The 12,833-nt window shown below is 42.0% G+C and overlaps 1 protein-coding gene across 6 annotated transcripts in view; it reads right to left on the reverse strand.

Moving 5' to 3' along the window:
- The window catches only part of SVOPL (SVOP like), a 68,595-nt gene that overhangs the window by 48,069 nt on the left and 7,693 nt on the right, over positions 1–12,833 (reverse strand). For 3 of the 6 annotated variants that reach the window (XM_058531042.1, XM_058531026.1, XM_058531032.1), the window contains exons 2-5: positions 9,716–9,834; positions 9,450–9,541; positions 6,281–6,379; positions 596–667 (exon numbers count right to left, since the gene is read on the reverse strand). In XM_058531042.1, coding sequence (XP_058387025.1) covers positions 596–667; positions 6,281–6,379; positions 9,450–9,541; positions 9,716–9,797 — 345 coding nt within the window. In that variant the 5' untranslated portion in view covers positions 9,798–9,834. Of the gene's footprint in view, positions 1–595; positions 668–5,585; positions 5,669–6,280; positions 6,380–9,449; positions 9,542–9,715; positions 9,835–12,833 lie in introns of those variants that run through there. The other 3 variants (XM_058531036.1, XM_058531041.1, XM_058531047.1) reach the window with 3 other exon arrangements.

Below are 12,833 nucleotides of genomic sequence, written 5' to 3' on the forward strand. Positions count from 1 at the left end.
ATGCTTTTTTATGCTCTTTACATTTTTTGAGATACTTGTGCTTTCTTATTAATTTATAAGAGTCGATGATATTTATTTTGTGTACCTAACACATACTGCCAATTCTATTAATGGTTTCCTTGGGGGCTTCTCCCGTTGTGCTTGTGCTTGGAGAGGACTTGCCCACCAGAAATCAGAGAAGAAAAGGAGACCTGGGTTTATACTCAGAAGACATAGGTTTATGTCCTCATGCTTAATCTCAGTTGGTGGGTGACCTTGAGCAAGTGGCTTAGTTTCAAAGCTATACCCAAGTTAACTAATGTGAAGCTGTTTGTTTATATGTGCAAGTTCCCACATTGTAATATGTTCTAACTACGCGCATCCATCAATTCCATACCTGGACTACAGGGACAAGGGATGGGGAGAGGTACCTCAGGAAAAGATGAGAAAGCAAGAAGACAAGCCTGGAATCCAGGCATGTGACATCAGAGGACATTTCCACACTTTCTGTCTTGGGAATTGATAGGGAAATATCCACTAAAGAGAAGCAAAGTTGACACGGCCACAAAGGAATACCCAAAAGAAAATTCCAAATCATCCTTCGAGACCAACCTACCTTCCAGCGGCCATATCTGTCAGCCAGGAGGCCAAAGAGGATGCTGAATACCATGTAGCCGAAAAACACCATCTGGAGGTGGGGTAAGAAGAAGTTATCCTCTAAACAGAGTTGTTATAATACCCTAATTTACTGCATTAAGCATTCATCCATCTTCACTAAAAGTAGACTGGAAGTGTGCGAGGGGTAGAAGTTGAAGAGAGTGTTCTCACAAAGCTCTCCCCTAACTCCTGTTGAACACGTTCAGGGCATCAGAGGTTAACTTCTTGTTGGCCAACCCCACACCTGGAGACACTGCAGCCAGGTGGAAACAGGGGTCGAAGGAGCAGGTAACTGCTTTCCCTCTGATCTGAGATGATGGCATTGGCCCCGCTCTACTCAGATGCATAATTGTGAATTTCCACTTTAATTAAAGAAAAAACTACTCCATTCATGCTCAGCCTTATTCCACACACAAGTTGAGACTTTTAGAAGGAGTCTCCTTTATATTATTATAGGTAAACATAAACTTTAAACAAACACCAAAATCCATCATTCATTTAGAAACACTCTTCAGAACTAATATAAACCTACTTCTTTTCCTTACTTGTTCTCACGATGGCTTGTCGTCCCCTGATAAAATTCAAGAACCTGGAGATGATACCAGCATTTTAACTCAGCCTGAGCTGTAATCTAACGTCTGTGCCTTTACACAGCTTGTTTTTCTTCCTTCAAGCGCTGCCAAGCTCCACTCGGTCTCCATTCTGGTAAGATCCCTAACTAATTGCTTCCAGAGAAATCAAAGGAAAAGTGTTAGCTGACATTTCTAACACTTTTTCAATGAAAAAGCTCTGTTTCTCTCTGCTGCCTGCTTTGCTTTCTCTTTTTCTCCCTTCCTCACTCTTCATAAGGAAGGCTCAAATGCATTTCTTCTACAGGGAACTATAAAAACCATCATGTCTATGTTTCAATGACAAAAGCTATACTTTTCCTCTGTGCACCGTCTTCTCAGGCTGGACTGGGAGGGAAAAAGCCAGTGCTTTCTAAATGCAAGTCCTGGGGTAGATGCTGCACCGTAATGAAATCTAGCCAGTCCTGAGCAAAAAGGTAAAAATAAGGACAATGTGATACGTTCTGCAAAAATCTAAATTTATTAAGTGTGAAGAGCTTTTTATTCTGGAATAATTCTCTTTCTGATTATTGGTAGTAATGTGCCCTTCTTTCTTGAAAGATGATGGTAGTCGATGGCAAGATTTTCTGCCTTTTTCTCTTCTTCTTCTAATGGCCTTACTTGTCAAATACATATATTTTTTTAATGTCAACCCTATGTCAGCCACTCAATTTTTAAAAAATCATATCGGTTGGTGAATTCCAAACTTTGGGTGCCCCTGAAATTAAGCAGTTTCTATTACTGGCCAGAAATTATCAAACTCCCTCCAAGAAGAGAAAGGTTAACTAATATTTTTTCTTTTTACCGGGCTTGAATAAAAGGAAACAATAGCAAACTGCCTAAGGCAAGGAGGAAACTGGCTCTTTGGACTTAAAATACTTTTGCTTATTGAGATGCTGTGTTGTGTAAATAAACTAAATTGCAACTGGATTAAAATAAATTAGCTGATTAATAAAGATGAAGGAAATAGTAGAATAAGATTATAATTTTTTATTTAATTTTTTCCCCCAAAGCCCCCGTAGATAGTTGTATGTCATAGCTGCACATCCTTCTAGTTGCTGTATGTGGGACACGGCCCCAGCATGGCCGGAGAAGCACTGCGTCGGTGCGCGCCCAGGATCCGAACCCGGGCCACCAGCAGCGGAGCGCGCGCACTTAACCGCTAAGCCACAGGGCCGGCCCTAGAATAAGATTAAATGTAAAGTTTACACTGTTCTCTCCCATAAGTGGCAGACTTTTTATTTTCTTTCTTGTTTTCTTTTCATTCAGTGTAAAGGAATGACTTTCATAAGGTTGAGTTGTTTACTATTAAGCCTGTCTGGAACCTGAACCTTGACTCAAAGTCTATGTGAACTCCAAAGCTTGGGAACTCTGCAATCCTGTGTGGGAGATGGCATAGGGACATAGAACTCTCCCCTCCGCCCCCCAACTCCTCCTCCCTCCCTTTGGAAGGTCTGCTCTTTTCTGCAGGTACTTATTTTTAGTTTAAAAATGACTCTTCTGTTTCTGATTTATGCACCACATGAGGTTTTGTTACTTCAGCACTAACTCTCTCATTTACAAAATGTGGGGGACATGGTTCACTCACAATCCTTCAGGTTACTCATCAACCACTGCTCAGCCAGGTTATCCAGAAAGTGGAGTTGGAGTTGGGGGCTGGGAAGCCTGGGAGATGGTGAAAATGTTGCCTCTTTGCTATATCACTCTGGGCCCCTCCTGATAGCAAGGTTGTGGTCAGTGAGCCAGAAGACAGTTGCCAAAGTCAGATGGGACTCACAGCCAGGAGGACAGAGACGAGAGGACAGGAGGAGGTGAGGAACTCAGAGCAGGAAACAGCCACATCTTGGACGAGTTGCATGACCTAGAGAAGTCTTCTGAGCTGTGACCCACCTAACAAGGGAAGTCATGTTACTGCTGATATTAAGGAGCCTCTTTAGGCTCCATTAGAAACAATACGAATGCAACCAATGAAATGGGAGCTGTAAATATAGAAATTGTACCATGTAATACAGACAGTCCCTGACTTACGATGGTTCAATTTACGATTTTATGATGGTGCAAAAGCAATACATATTCAGTAGAAACTAAATTCGAAGGAGTACTTCAAATTTTGAATTTTGATCTTTTCCCAGGCTAGCGACAGGTGGTCCAATCATTTCTCGTAATGCGGGGCAGCAGGCGCAGCTCCCAGTTAGCCACGTGACCAAGAAGGCCAACAATGATACGCTTACAACCATGCTGGACCCATCCAACCATTCTGTTTTTCACTATCAGTACAGTATTCAATAAAGTACCTGAGATATTCAACACTTTATTATAAATAGACTTTGTGTTAGATAATTTTGCCCAATTGCAGGCTAATGTAAGTGTCCTGAACACATTTAAGTTAGGCTAGGCTAAGTTATGACGTTCAATAGGTTAGGAGTATTAAATACATTTTCAACTTACGATATTTTCAGCTTACGATGGCTTTATCGGGACATAACCTCATTGTAAGTCGAGGAAGATACGTATAATTTTGTGGGAGTGATAGATGCAATATTCTCAGGAGTGAAGACATGCATACCTACATGTGGGGTGTGGAGCAGTTATAGTTACACATAACGTTACAGCAATCACCATCAAGGTACAAGGATTGACAAGGAATGCTTTCTAAGTGGTAACTATATTTTATGTGGAGAAGAAAATGAAAAATGCTGAGTCACTTAATTACAAGCCCAGGTACAATCTTTGGTTATTCTTATTTATACCCTCTCTCTTTTCTAAAAGTATTAGAGAGAGCTTAAAAAAAAAAAAAAAAGAAGCAAGTGCTACAGGATTAAGAATAGAGGAATTTTCGTGAGGGAAATGGAACTAAGAGAATAAGGGCAGATTTGTACATTTGCTGCTGTGACTGGGCTCCAAACTTCGCAGCCTCCAGGACACAGAAAGAAACACAATTGGGCATGCAACACACATTATCTGAGAGGAGAATCAGATCAATTCCTCAAGTGAGGGAGAATTTTTCCTGGTTCCCAACACAGATGAAAATTCCCAGGCAGAATTTGGTAAAGGCAGTGAGCGAGAGGTGGGGCACTCCTTCCCCTGCAGCCTTCCACTGCTCTCTGCCCACAACCCCCAGAAGGTTGGGGGGTGGGGGGAAACTTCCGGCATTCTCCACTGCCAGCTTCAGACCATAACTCTCTCTCTTTTTCAGACCTTATCCTCCTTCAAGGCCTCTGCCATCTGACTCTGTCGTCCTGTACCCATCACCGTCGACCTACCTCCTAGACGTTCTCCTTTTTCAGTGAGCATGTTGGCACCTGGTTCACAGTGTTTCTCTCTAAGTCCTGTCTTCGTGAAAATCAGCTTCAGTACCCAAATAAATCAATGCTCCACTCCTCACCTTGTGTTTCTTTCACCTCCTTGGCTGATGTGACCACCTAAGCTGATGTTACCTCCTGTTTCCAGAACACACTTTCTCACCTCCACGCACTGTCGCTTCACCACCGCCACAGTGTCCTAACCTACCCACTTTCCAAACTTGTCTCCTCAGCGTTCGTAGAAATGGACCATGCCCCTCTCTAAATCCCTTCAATGGCTCCCCATCATCCACGGTGTGGCCTCTAACATTTTTTTTCTTTGCTGCTTCTTCTTTTTTTTTTTTTTTATGAGGAAGATTGGCCCTGAGCTAACATCTGTTGCCAATCTTCCTCTTTTTGCTTGAGGAAGATGGTCCCTGAGCTAACATCCGCGCCAGTCTTCCTCTACTTTGTGTACGGGTTGCCGCCACAGCATGGTTTGATGAGCGGTGCATAGGTCTGCACCCGAGATCCAAACCTGTGAACCCCAGGCCATTGAAGAGGAAGGCGCATACTTAACCACTGTGCCACCAGGCCAGCCCCTTGCCTCTAACATTTTTATGCATTAAGAGCCTCTTTTAAGATTAAAAAAAAAATTAGCAGACCTCTGCATGATAAAAGGTGTACTTTAATATTCATTTAATGAGAAATACATAATGAGCATGAAGTCGACGACTCGTTTAGGTAAAATTGATTTTTGTTATGCAAAACGGTAATTTGAAAAACTGTCCTAAAAATTTGTGCCAACTATTCTTTGCTTGGAGAGCTTGTGCACTTTGGCCCAAGTTGGGGTGTAGTGGCCCAGTGGTCTGCAGAATGGAGTCCATGAGCAGACTCTGAGATACTTCTGGCCCCCAGCTGTCTCTGCAACCTTGCCTCCTATTGTTTCCTCTTCTTTCTCTCTATTTAAGCAACGTGGAACTGCTTGTACTCCCTCCAACACACAGACACGCGTGCGCTCACACAGTCTACTGGCAATTCGTTGGTATTTAATAAATACCTTTTGAAAGAATGGTGGATGATATCCTTAATTCCACTTTGTAGCAAAACCTGGTGTCCAGTCGTAAGGCTGTTCATAATGGTCTTTGAGAAAAGTCGAATGCGTAACACAATACAATTCAGTGAGGTTGATTTGGTAATTGGTTAAGTCACTATGGTCCAACTAAGTAGCCTCTTAGTGATCTGAACTAATAATTTTTTTTTTCCCCCCAAAGCCCCAGTAGATAGTTGTATGTCACAGTTGCACATCCTTCCAGTCGCTGCATGCGGGACGCGGCCTCAGCATGGCCGGAGAAGTGGTGTGTCGGTGCGCGCCCGGGATCCGAACCGGGGCCGCCAGCAGCGGAGGGCACGCACTTAACCACTAAGCCACGGGGCCGGCCCTGAACTAATAATTAATAGTTAGCTAAACCATAACTAACCCATGACACAAGAGTCACTTTCTCTGATTCGCATTTATCTCTTCGGGGCTCTTACCAGGGGCTGGCAAATAAGCAGTTCAAGGTTGTGCTCCCCAGGGGGAAAGAGGAAGGGGAAAAAAGGCCTCGAATGCTAGTTTGGGCCTGCAAACCCATGAACTTTGGAAGCCACATGGTGAGGCATGCTTTGGCTCTCAGTCCTGTGGGATGGGGAAAGGGGAGCAGAAGCTCTGGGTCCTCAGTTGGCACATTCGCAGTACAGGAAGAAGGCACTCACCGTGGTCACTAATGCCACCTGCCAGTTTTCCAGCTGCCACTCACAGCGGATGACAGGAGACACAACCGCTATTAACATGATCTCCATGGCCTCGGCAACCTTAATGAAGAAGGAGGGAAATGCCATGTCTAAGTGCTAGTTTGTTACCACTTCTTCCCACATCTACTTGTCCATCATCCTTCAAGTCCTAACCTCCTCCTTCCCCTCCCCCACTTAGGCAGCACCTACTGTGTACCCACTCAGCACTGCTAGTAGGATAAAGATGTATAGTAGAACTTTGGCTTTCATGGATGTAGCATTTACAGTTTGAACAATTTGAGAAGGCCCCCAAAGATTTCTGACACATATTCACTTATGATGTTGCTGATCCATGCATTTGCACTGTAACACTGTGAGGGTGTTGTGTGGGGGCCAGTCACTTAGCTAGTGGGTGAACCTAGCCAACCACCAGCATCCTCATCAACCTAGCTTTGTTGTTTTATACTCATCATTGCGAAGATCTCAGGGCACACCCCTTGCAAATGGATTTTTGAAATAGTTCCTGATCTCAAGAAGCTAGGATGGAGGCAAGATTCATGAAAGCCAGAAAACAATAAAGCAACAAATACAAGACAATATGAGTTCATCATCTGGAAGAAATGTTTACTTAGCAAACAGTGTAAGATATGCTACTAGATATTTCTTTCAACAGAAAGTTTGAATACCATCTTCTATCCATATCTTGCAATCCATTACAGGGTGAGTTTATCTCCTAGGGAAAGGAAGAAGTAGATGCTAGAAAAGAATTGAAAGAATAAATAGAAAAGGATGATAGAAATTCAGTACAGGATAATAATGAAGGAAGTCAAAGGTAATCAAAGGCTTTTTGTCTGGAGGAAGAGATGAATAATGACATCACTGAGAGGGACAAGGGTATCAAGAAGGAAAAGGGGGAATTAAAGGGAGGAAAGATGAATTTGGGACATGTTCTGTTGATAACAATAGCATATTTGTATGGGTTATTTGTTACGGCACTATTTATGTTTGTGTATCTTGGGGGTCTGCGATGAAAAAGGTGTAGTGATGTTAGCTAATATGTGGGAATTTGAAGTATATCATAATGGCTATCCTCTCTTAGAGAGTATTGTAGTCATGTTTGGAGCTCAGATAGCTGGTATGTTTTAGCCCAAAAAGTATTATGAATAAGAGATAGCGTGATGACCTCGGAAGAATGTTTGATTTATTAAACTTATCTTCCTCAGTAATATAGAGCAGATGGGTCAATATTAATCAGGACTCCACTCTTCTAAAGGGGCTTAGGAGGAAATAGGCCAATAAGGGATAAGGATCTGTCCTACTCTGATATAATAGCCTTAGGGGAGAGGGACCAGCCAGGAGGGAGGGAGGGGGGCATAGAGGAGCAGCACTATATCAGAAGGTCTTAGAAGACCTCATGGAGAATCTTAGAGAAGACCAGGACTCAGAAGTCCTGGTCATGGACTGAGGCTGCTCTTCTCCTGCGATGCTGTTACACACATCCTGGTCACATGAGGCCCTGAAACCCAGCTACTGCTCCAAATGCCTCTGACCAAGAGCCCGAATAGACCGTGGCCAGGAGGAGCCATGCCTGCCACTGTCAATGTATCTATCCTCATGAGAAAGTCTTGGTCCACAAAACAGCCCATCCTAAGACCGGCGGGGGAGGGGGGGGTTTGGTTACCACACTCAGATAAGCAGTTCTCTTTTCCTTTGTGTGTATGAGCTAGGGAGGGGGCGGCCTGGTAAAAAGCCCTTCCTAGCTTGTGGGCTGGGAAGAACTGAAGCAGCCTACAAAACACTGAAAGAAGACCAGGAGCCATTTCACGACAACATCAAATGTGAATATGCAATAGACACACAATCTCCATGGGCGTAAGTCTGGAGACGGACACCTAGGGGTTACCTATACAGACATCACAATTGTTGTTTGGAAGGGGAGTACAATGGCACCCTCTTTCTAATACAGATAACCACTAATAGAGAGGCACTTCCCTTATATGGGTGGTTTGGTTGATTTGGGGAGGTAAAAAATTTCTACATTTTCTTTTCACTTGCTAGAGGGCTGTTACGGAAGAAAAGACAGGGTTCCCAACATATTTGAAGATAAAAGATGCAGAGAGTTTCCAACACTGTTTAAGCCAAGGGGACCATGAAATGAAACCATACTAGAAAACAAATATGCAAAACAGAAGTGGAGACGTTCTGGTTGAAAGCAAAGGAGAGTTGATGATAAAATCCTACCGATTCATATCTACTTGTTTCTCGAAATATAGACTCTTAAAAATTTGGAGCCTCGGTGAGACTTTACAGATGAAGAAATGTTCTACACTGTGCTATTGGTTATTATAAAAGTAGGACTAGGACATGTCTTGCCTTTCTCTGTTTCTACACTAGACTGTCTCCTGAGAAGCCAAGGCTTTTGAGAGATGCACCAGAACTTGTCGCATGCTGTCTCCAGCTCACATCATCCTTTTTCTTATACTATTTAGCTGAGCAGTGAGAGTCGGGGCTCTCTAGTGTTTGCTCTTGGTTTCCCTCTTAGTTATCTTTATCTCCCACCTGAAACCATTGTTGTGTTGATCACTTCTCTTATATTTTTCATTCTGTCTTGTGATCACTATCATTATAAATCTCAATATGGGGTTCTTAACATATTCTCACTCCAACTACAAATGGGGGAAATAGTGGTTTCGTAGTACGTCCCACTGTTTATGAAAGCCCTGGGCTGAGCTGTCACTCTTCTTTTCTCAAAATAGCAGATGGTAAATAACAAACCTTCATCAGTGCCACTGAAAGGATCTGGAAAGCTGTAATTACAACAGGTGTCCCCGGTGATTCTTATGCATAAAATGTTTGAGAACCATGTGTCTAATTTTTCTTTGAATAATACCACAGTTTTCTCCTCTCTTCCCAGCACTTCAATTTTTAAAATGAGTATTGAACTCCCAGAACACAGAGACACAGATATTCATTTGCTCATAACCGAACACCTACCAAAGGTAGATGAAAATTATTTTTGGAGTGTCCACCTCACAGGGTTCCTGCTCCCTTTCACACCCCTCCCTGAATGGACAACCCCAAGCTGTAGGTCATTGGAAGACTCTATGTGTCCAACAATGAGAGATGCAAACGATCTCCAAGGGGCACTTACCCCAGTGCTGCCCATGATCAGAAACAGGGCAATGTGGAAACGTCCAAATCCAATGGTCTCCACAGCCTCTTCCACGGTGAATGTCTTTGACTCTAACAAGAAAAGGCAAAGTGAAAGGAACAGCTTTTGTGGGGAGGGAAAGTGCGTGGATTACCGCTCACCCTGGAGGATGTTGGAAAACCAATTCATTACTATAAAATCTAGTGAATACACTGGGAAAGATTAAGCAGCAACTTGAAGACTAGAGAGTTCTATGATCATCTTACGTTTCTGCTGTGGCTCTGGGGTCCCCAAGCTCAACTTCCGAAGGCTAATGGTGGTGACCGGTTCTGTCTGCTTGGTTGCCATGTTCTAAATGGTTCAAATTCCCTGCACAGCTTCCCTGCTGGAAGTAGGGGAGGGAAGAAGAAAAGAAATATAATTTGAGTGCATATTCTCCTTTAATCTCCTTTAATTTTCTTCACAGAAAATCTTTGAAGTAAGTATTATAGTTTATTACCATTTTACATATGGGGAACTTGAAACATGGAGAGGTTAAATGGTCAAATGAGACAATTGGGCCCTGGTGGCTAGTAATCAACCCTGAGCGAGCTCTTGACAATTTGACCAATAGCGTCCTCTGACTGGGAGTGAAGATGGCCTTTGATACAGAGAGAGAATTACAATAGCCAGCACTCTACATTCCCATAGATCCTGTGGTTTACAGTGTAACCATGTCTTATAGTGTGCTTTCCCATATTTCATTTTCATTCAATTCTGCCAGAAACTCATGGAGCACTTGTTTTTATCCCCCTTTTTTGTATCTAACCCTAAAAAGGATTCTTAACCCTAAAAATCAAAAGAAAAAGAAAGCAAAGAAAGCTGAGTATGCAGTTAGTGAAATTTCTTTCAAATGACTTTGACACAGTAATTTAACTCTATGTACCTAGTGGGATAAATAGAAATTCTAATCTGTTCTCAGTAATCATATTGTTAGTGAAAACATTGGTATCATTGTTTTGATACTAGTACATATTGTAGGATAAAGCAAATAAGTAATTATGTTAATATTATTAGGAACAAAGATTTTCAGTGTGAGAAAAAAGGATATAAGAATCAAAGTTATGTAAAAAACTTATAATCCTAATTTTGAATTGGAAATATCAATGTGAATTCATTATGTATATGTATATATATGAAGAAGAAAAATGATTGCAAAGAATTGAAACACATCAAAGCCATCAAAATCCATTGTTCACAGGATTACTAAAATGAAGATCTCGTTGACCATCTTTGGAGAATAGTAAGAAACCAACTCATTTTGAAAACTAGTAAATATCTTGCCTTTCTTGTACAAATTGTCTGTATTTCAGGGTAACCAAACAGTTGATGAAAGAAAAGTATTCTCTAAATTCAGCTAATACATGCAGAAAGAAGGATGGAATTAAATTATCACAATTTTGCAACTCCTAAAGAAATAATGGATCTCGGGGCCAGCCCGGTAGTGCAAGCAGTTAAGTGCGAGCGCTCAGCTATGGTGGCCTGGGGTTCGCAGGTTCGGATCCTGGGCGAGCACCGACGCTCCGCTTGTCAAGCCATACTGTGGCCACATCCCATATAAAGTAGAGGAAGATGGGCATGGATGTTAGCCCAGGGTCAATCTTCCTTAGCAAAAAAACAAAGAGAGAGAGAGAGGAGGATTGGCATCAGATGTTAGCTCAGGGCTGATCTTCCTGACGAAAGAAAAAAAAGAAATAATGGATCTAGGCAATGATCACCAATGGCTGGTAAACTATTAGGTGAAAGTCTGATGGAGAACTTTACTAAGAGAAGGATAAGACTGATAACACCTAAACCCATTGACAAATCCTAATGCTACTAAAAGAGAGACAATCAGATATCATGTGGCTCCTGAAGAAATGCAATAGGCTGGAAGTATACACCTATGATATAGTCTTGTAAAAAGAAATTGAACCTGAAACTGACCAAGCGTCTCTAACTACCTGTTTATACAGGGGATGAAGAAACATGTTAAACTACACCATGTGGATGCAATAAGCAAAATCCAGAATGTGGGAATTTCTACAGGATAAAAGACCCAACTTCTTTAATAAATAAATGGCAAGGAAAAAAAGAGGAAAGGAGAGCATATAGACTAAAAGAAAAGAGACAAATCAACCAAATAAATTAGTTGATCTTGTTTGAATCCTCGTTCAAAAAAGCCAACTGTAAAAACAAGAACAAAGAGAATGAGATGAAAAAGAGATGAGAGAAAATCAGAGAAATCTAAGCTAGTTTGGAAGTTCGATGATATTAAGGAATTACTGAGGACATCATCAGGTGTGACAATGAATTTATCTCTATGGAAGAAAAAAGAGTCTTTATACTTTAGATATACATACTTTAATATTTCCGGATGAAATAACATGATGTCTGGGATTCGTTTTGAAATAACTCAATAGTAGGGTGGGAAAAGGGTGCATAAATAGTAGACGGGTGTATGGATGAAAAAAGCATGGCCTTATGTTGAAATTTATTGAAGGAGGATTGTGGGGACATAGGGGTTTCATTTTACTATCCTCTGCTTTTGAAGATGTGTAACGCTTTTCAAAACAAATAGTTCAAAAAATAAGGTTCTGAAATTCTTAAATGACTTTTCCATTGTCAGACCACTAGAAAGTAGCAGAGTCAGGACTCAAAGGTCTCCTTTTCCCAGAAGACAAAAACAGCCCAGAGCAGCTGCCCAGCAGCACATCAAGTCGTTAATGTTTGCTAAGTGCCAGCTCTGTGTCCTGTGTTGTGCGGGCTCCTGTGGAGAGGAGGAGGGTCTGACATGTTCCCTGCCCTAAGGAGTTTTTAATCTAGCTGGGGACACCAAAGATACACAGAGAAACAACTATACTGTAACACAGATACTATTTGTTTTCTTAAAACATTGTCACAGAGACACAAATATTCCCAGATGGGAGATAGATCAATAACCCTCAGAAATAAGTCCATGAAATCCTCTTTCCCACGGGAGACCATGAAAAGGACAAAAAGCTCTTATTTTCAGAGTGGAAAAACTGAAAATTGGTCTCTCAGCCCAGCTGAGGGCCTAAAATTCATGAAGACAGGCTGTTCTAGAACTTCTATTGCTCCCTTTTCAGATATTGTCCAAACACCCTTTGGAGGGGTGTTTTGTGTGTGTGTGTGTGTGTGTGTGTGAGGAAGATCAGCCCTGAGCTAACATCCGTGCCCTTCTCCCTCCATTTTTTGTGGGACGCCACCACAGCATGGCCTGACAAGCGGTGCGTCGGTGTGTGCCCAGGATCCAGCAGCAGGGCGTGCACTTAACTGCTAGGCCACGGGGCTGGCCCCAAGGAGGAGTCTTCTTCATTTGATAACTTTTTTTTTTTTTTTAAA

Source organism: Diceros bicornis, chromosome 3 (assembly GCF_020826845.1).
Source record: "Diceros bicornis minor isolate mBicDic1 chromosome 3, mDicBic1.mat.cur, whole genome shotgun sequence".
Taxonomy (NCBI): Eukaryota; Metazoa; Chordata; class Mammalia; order Perissodactyla; family Rhinocerotidae; genus Diceros; species Diceros bicornis.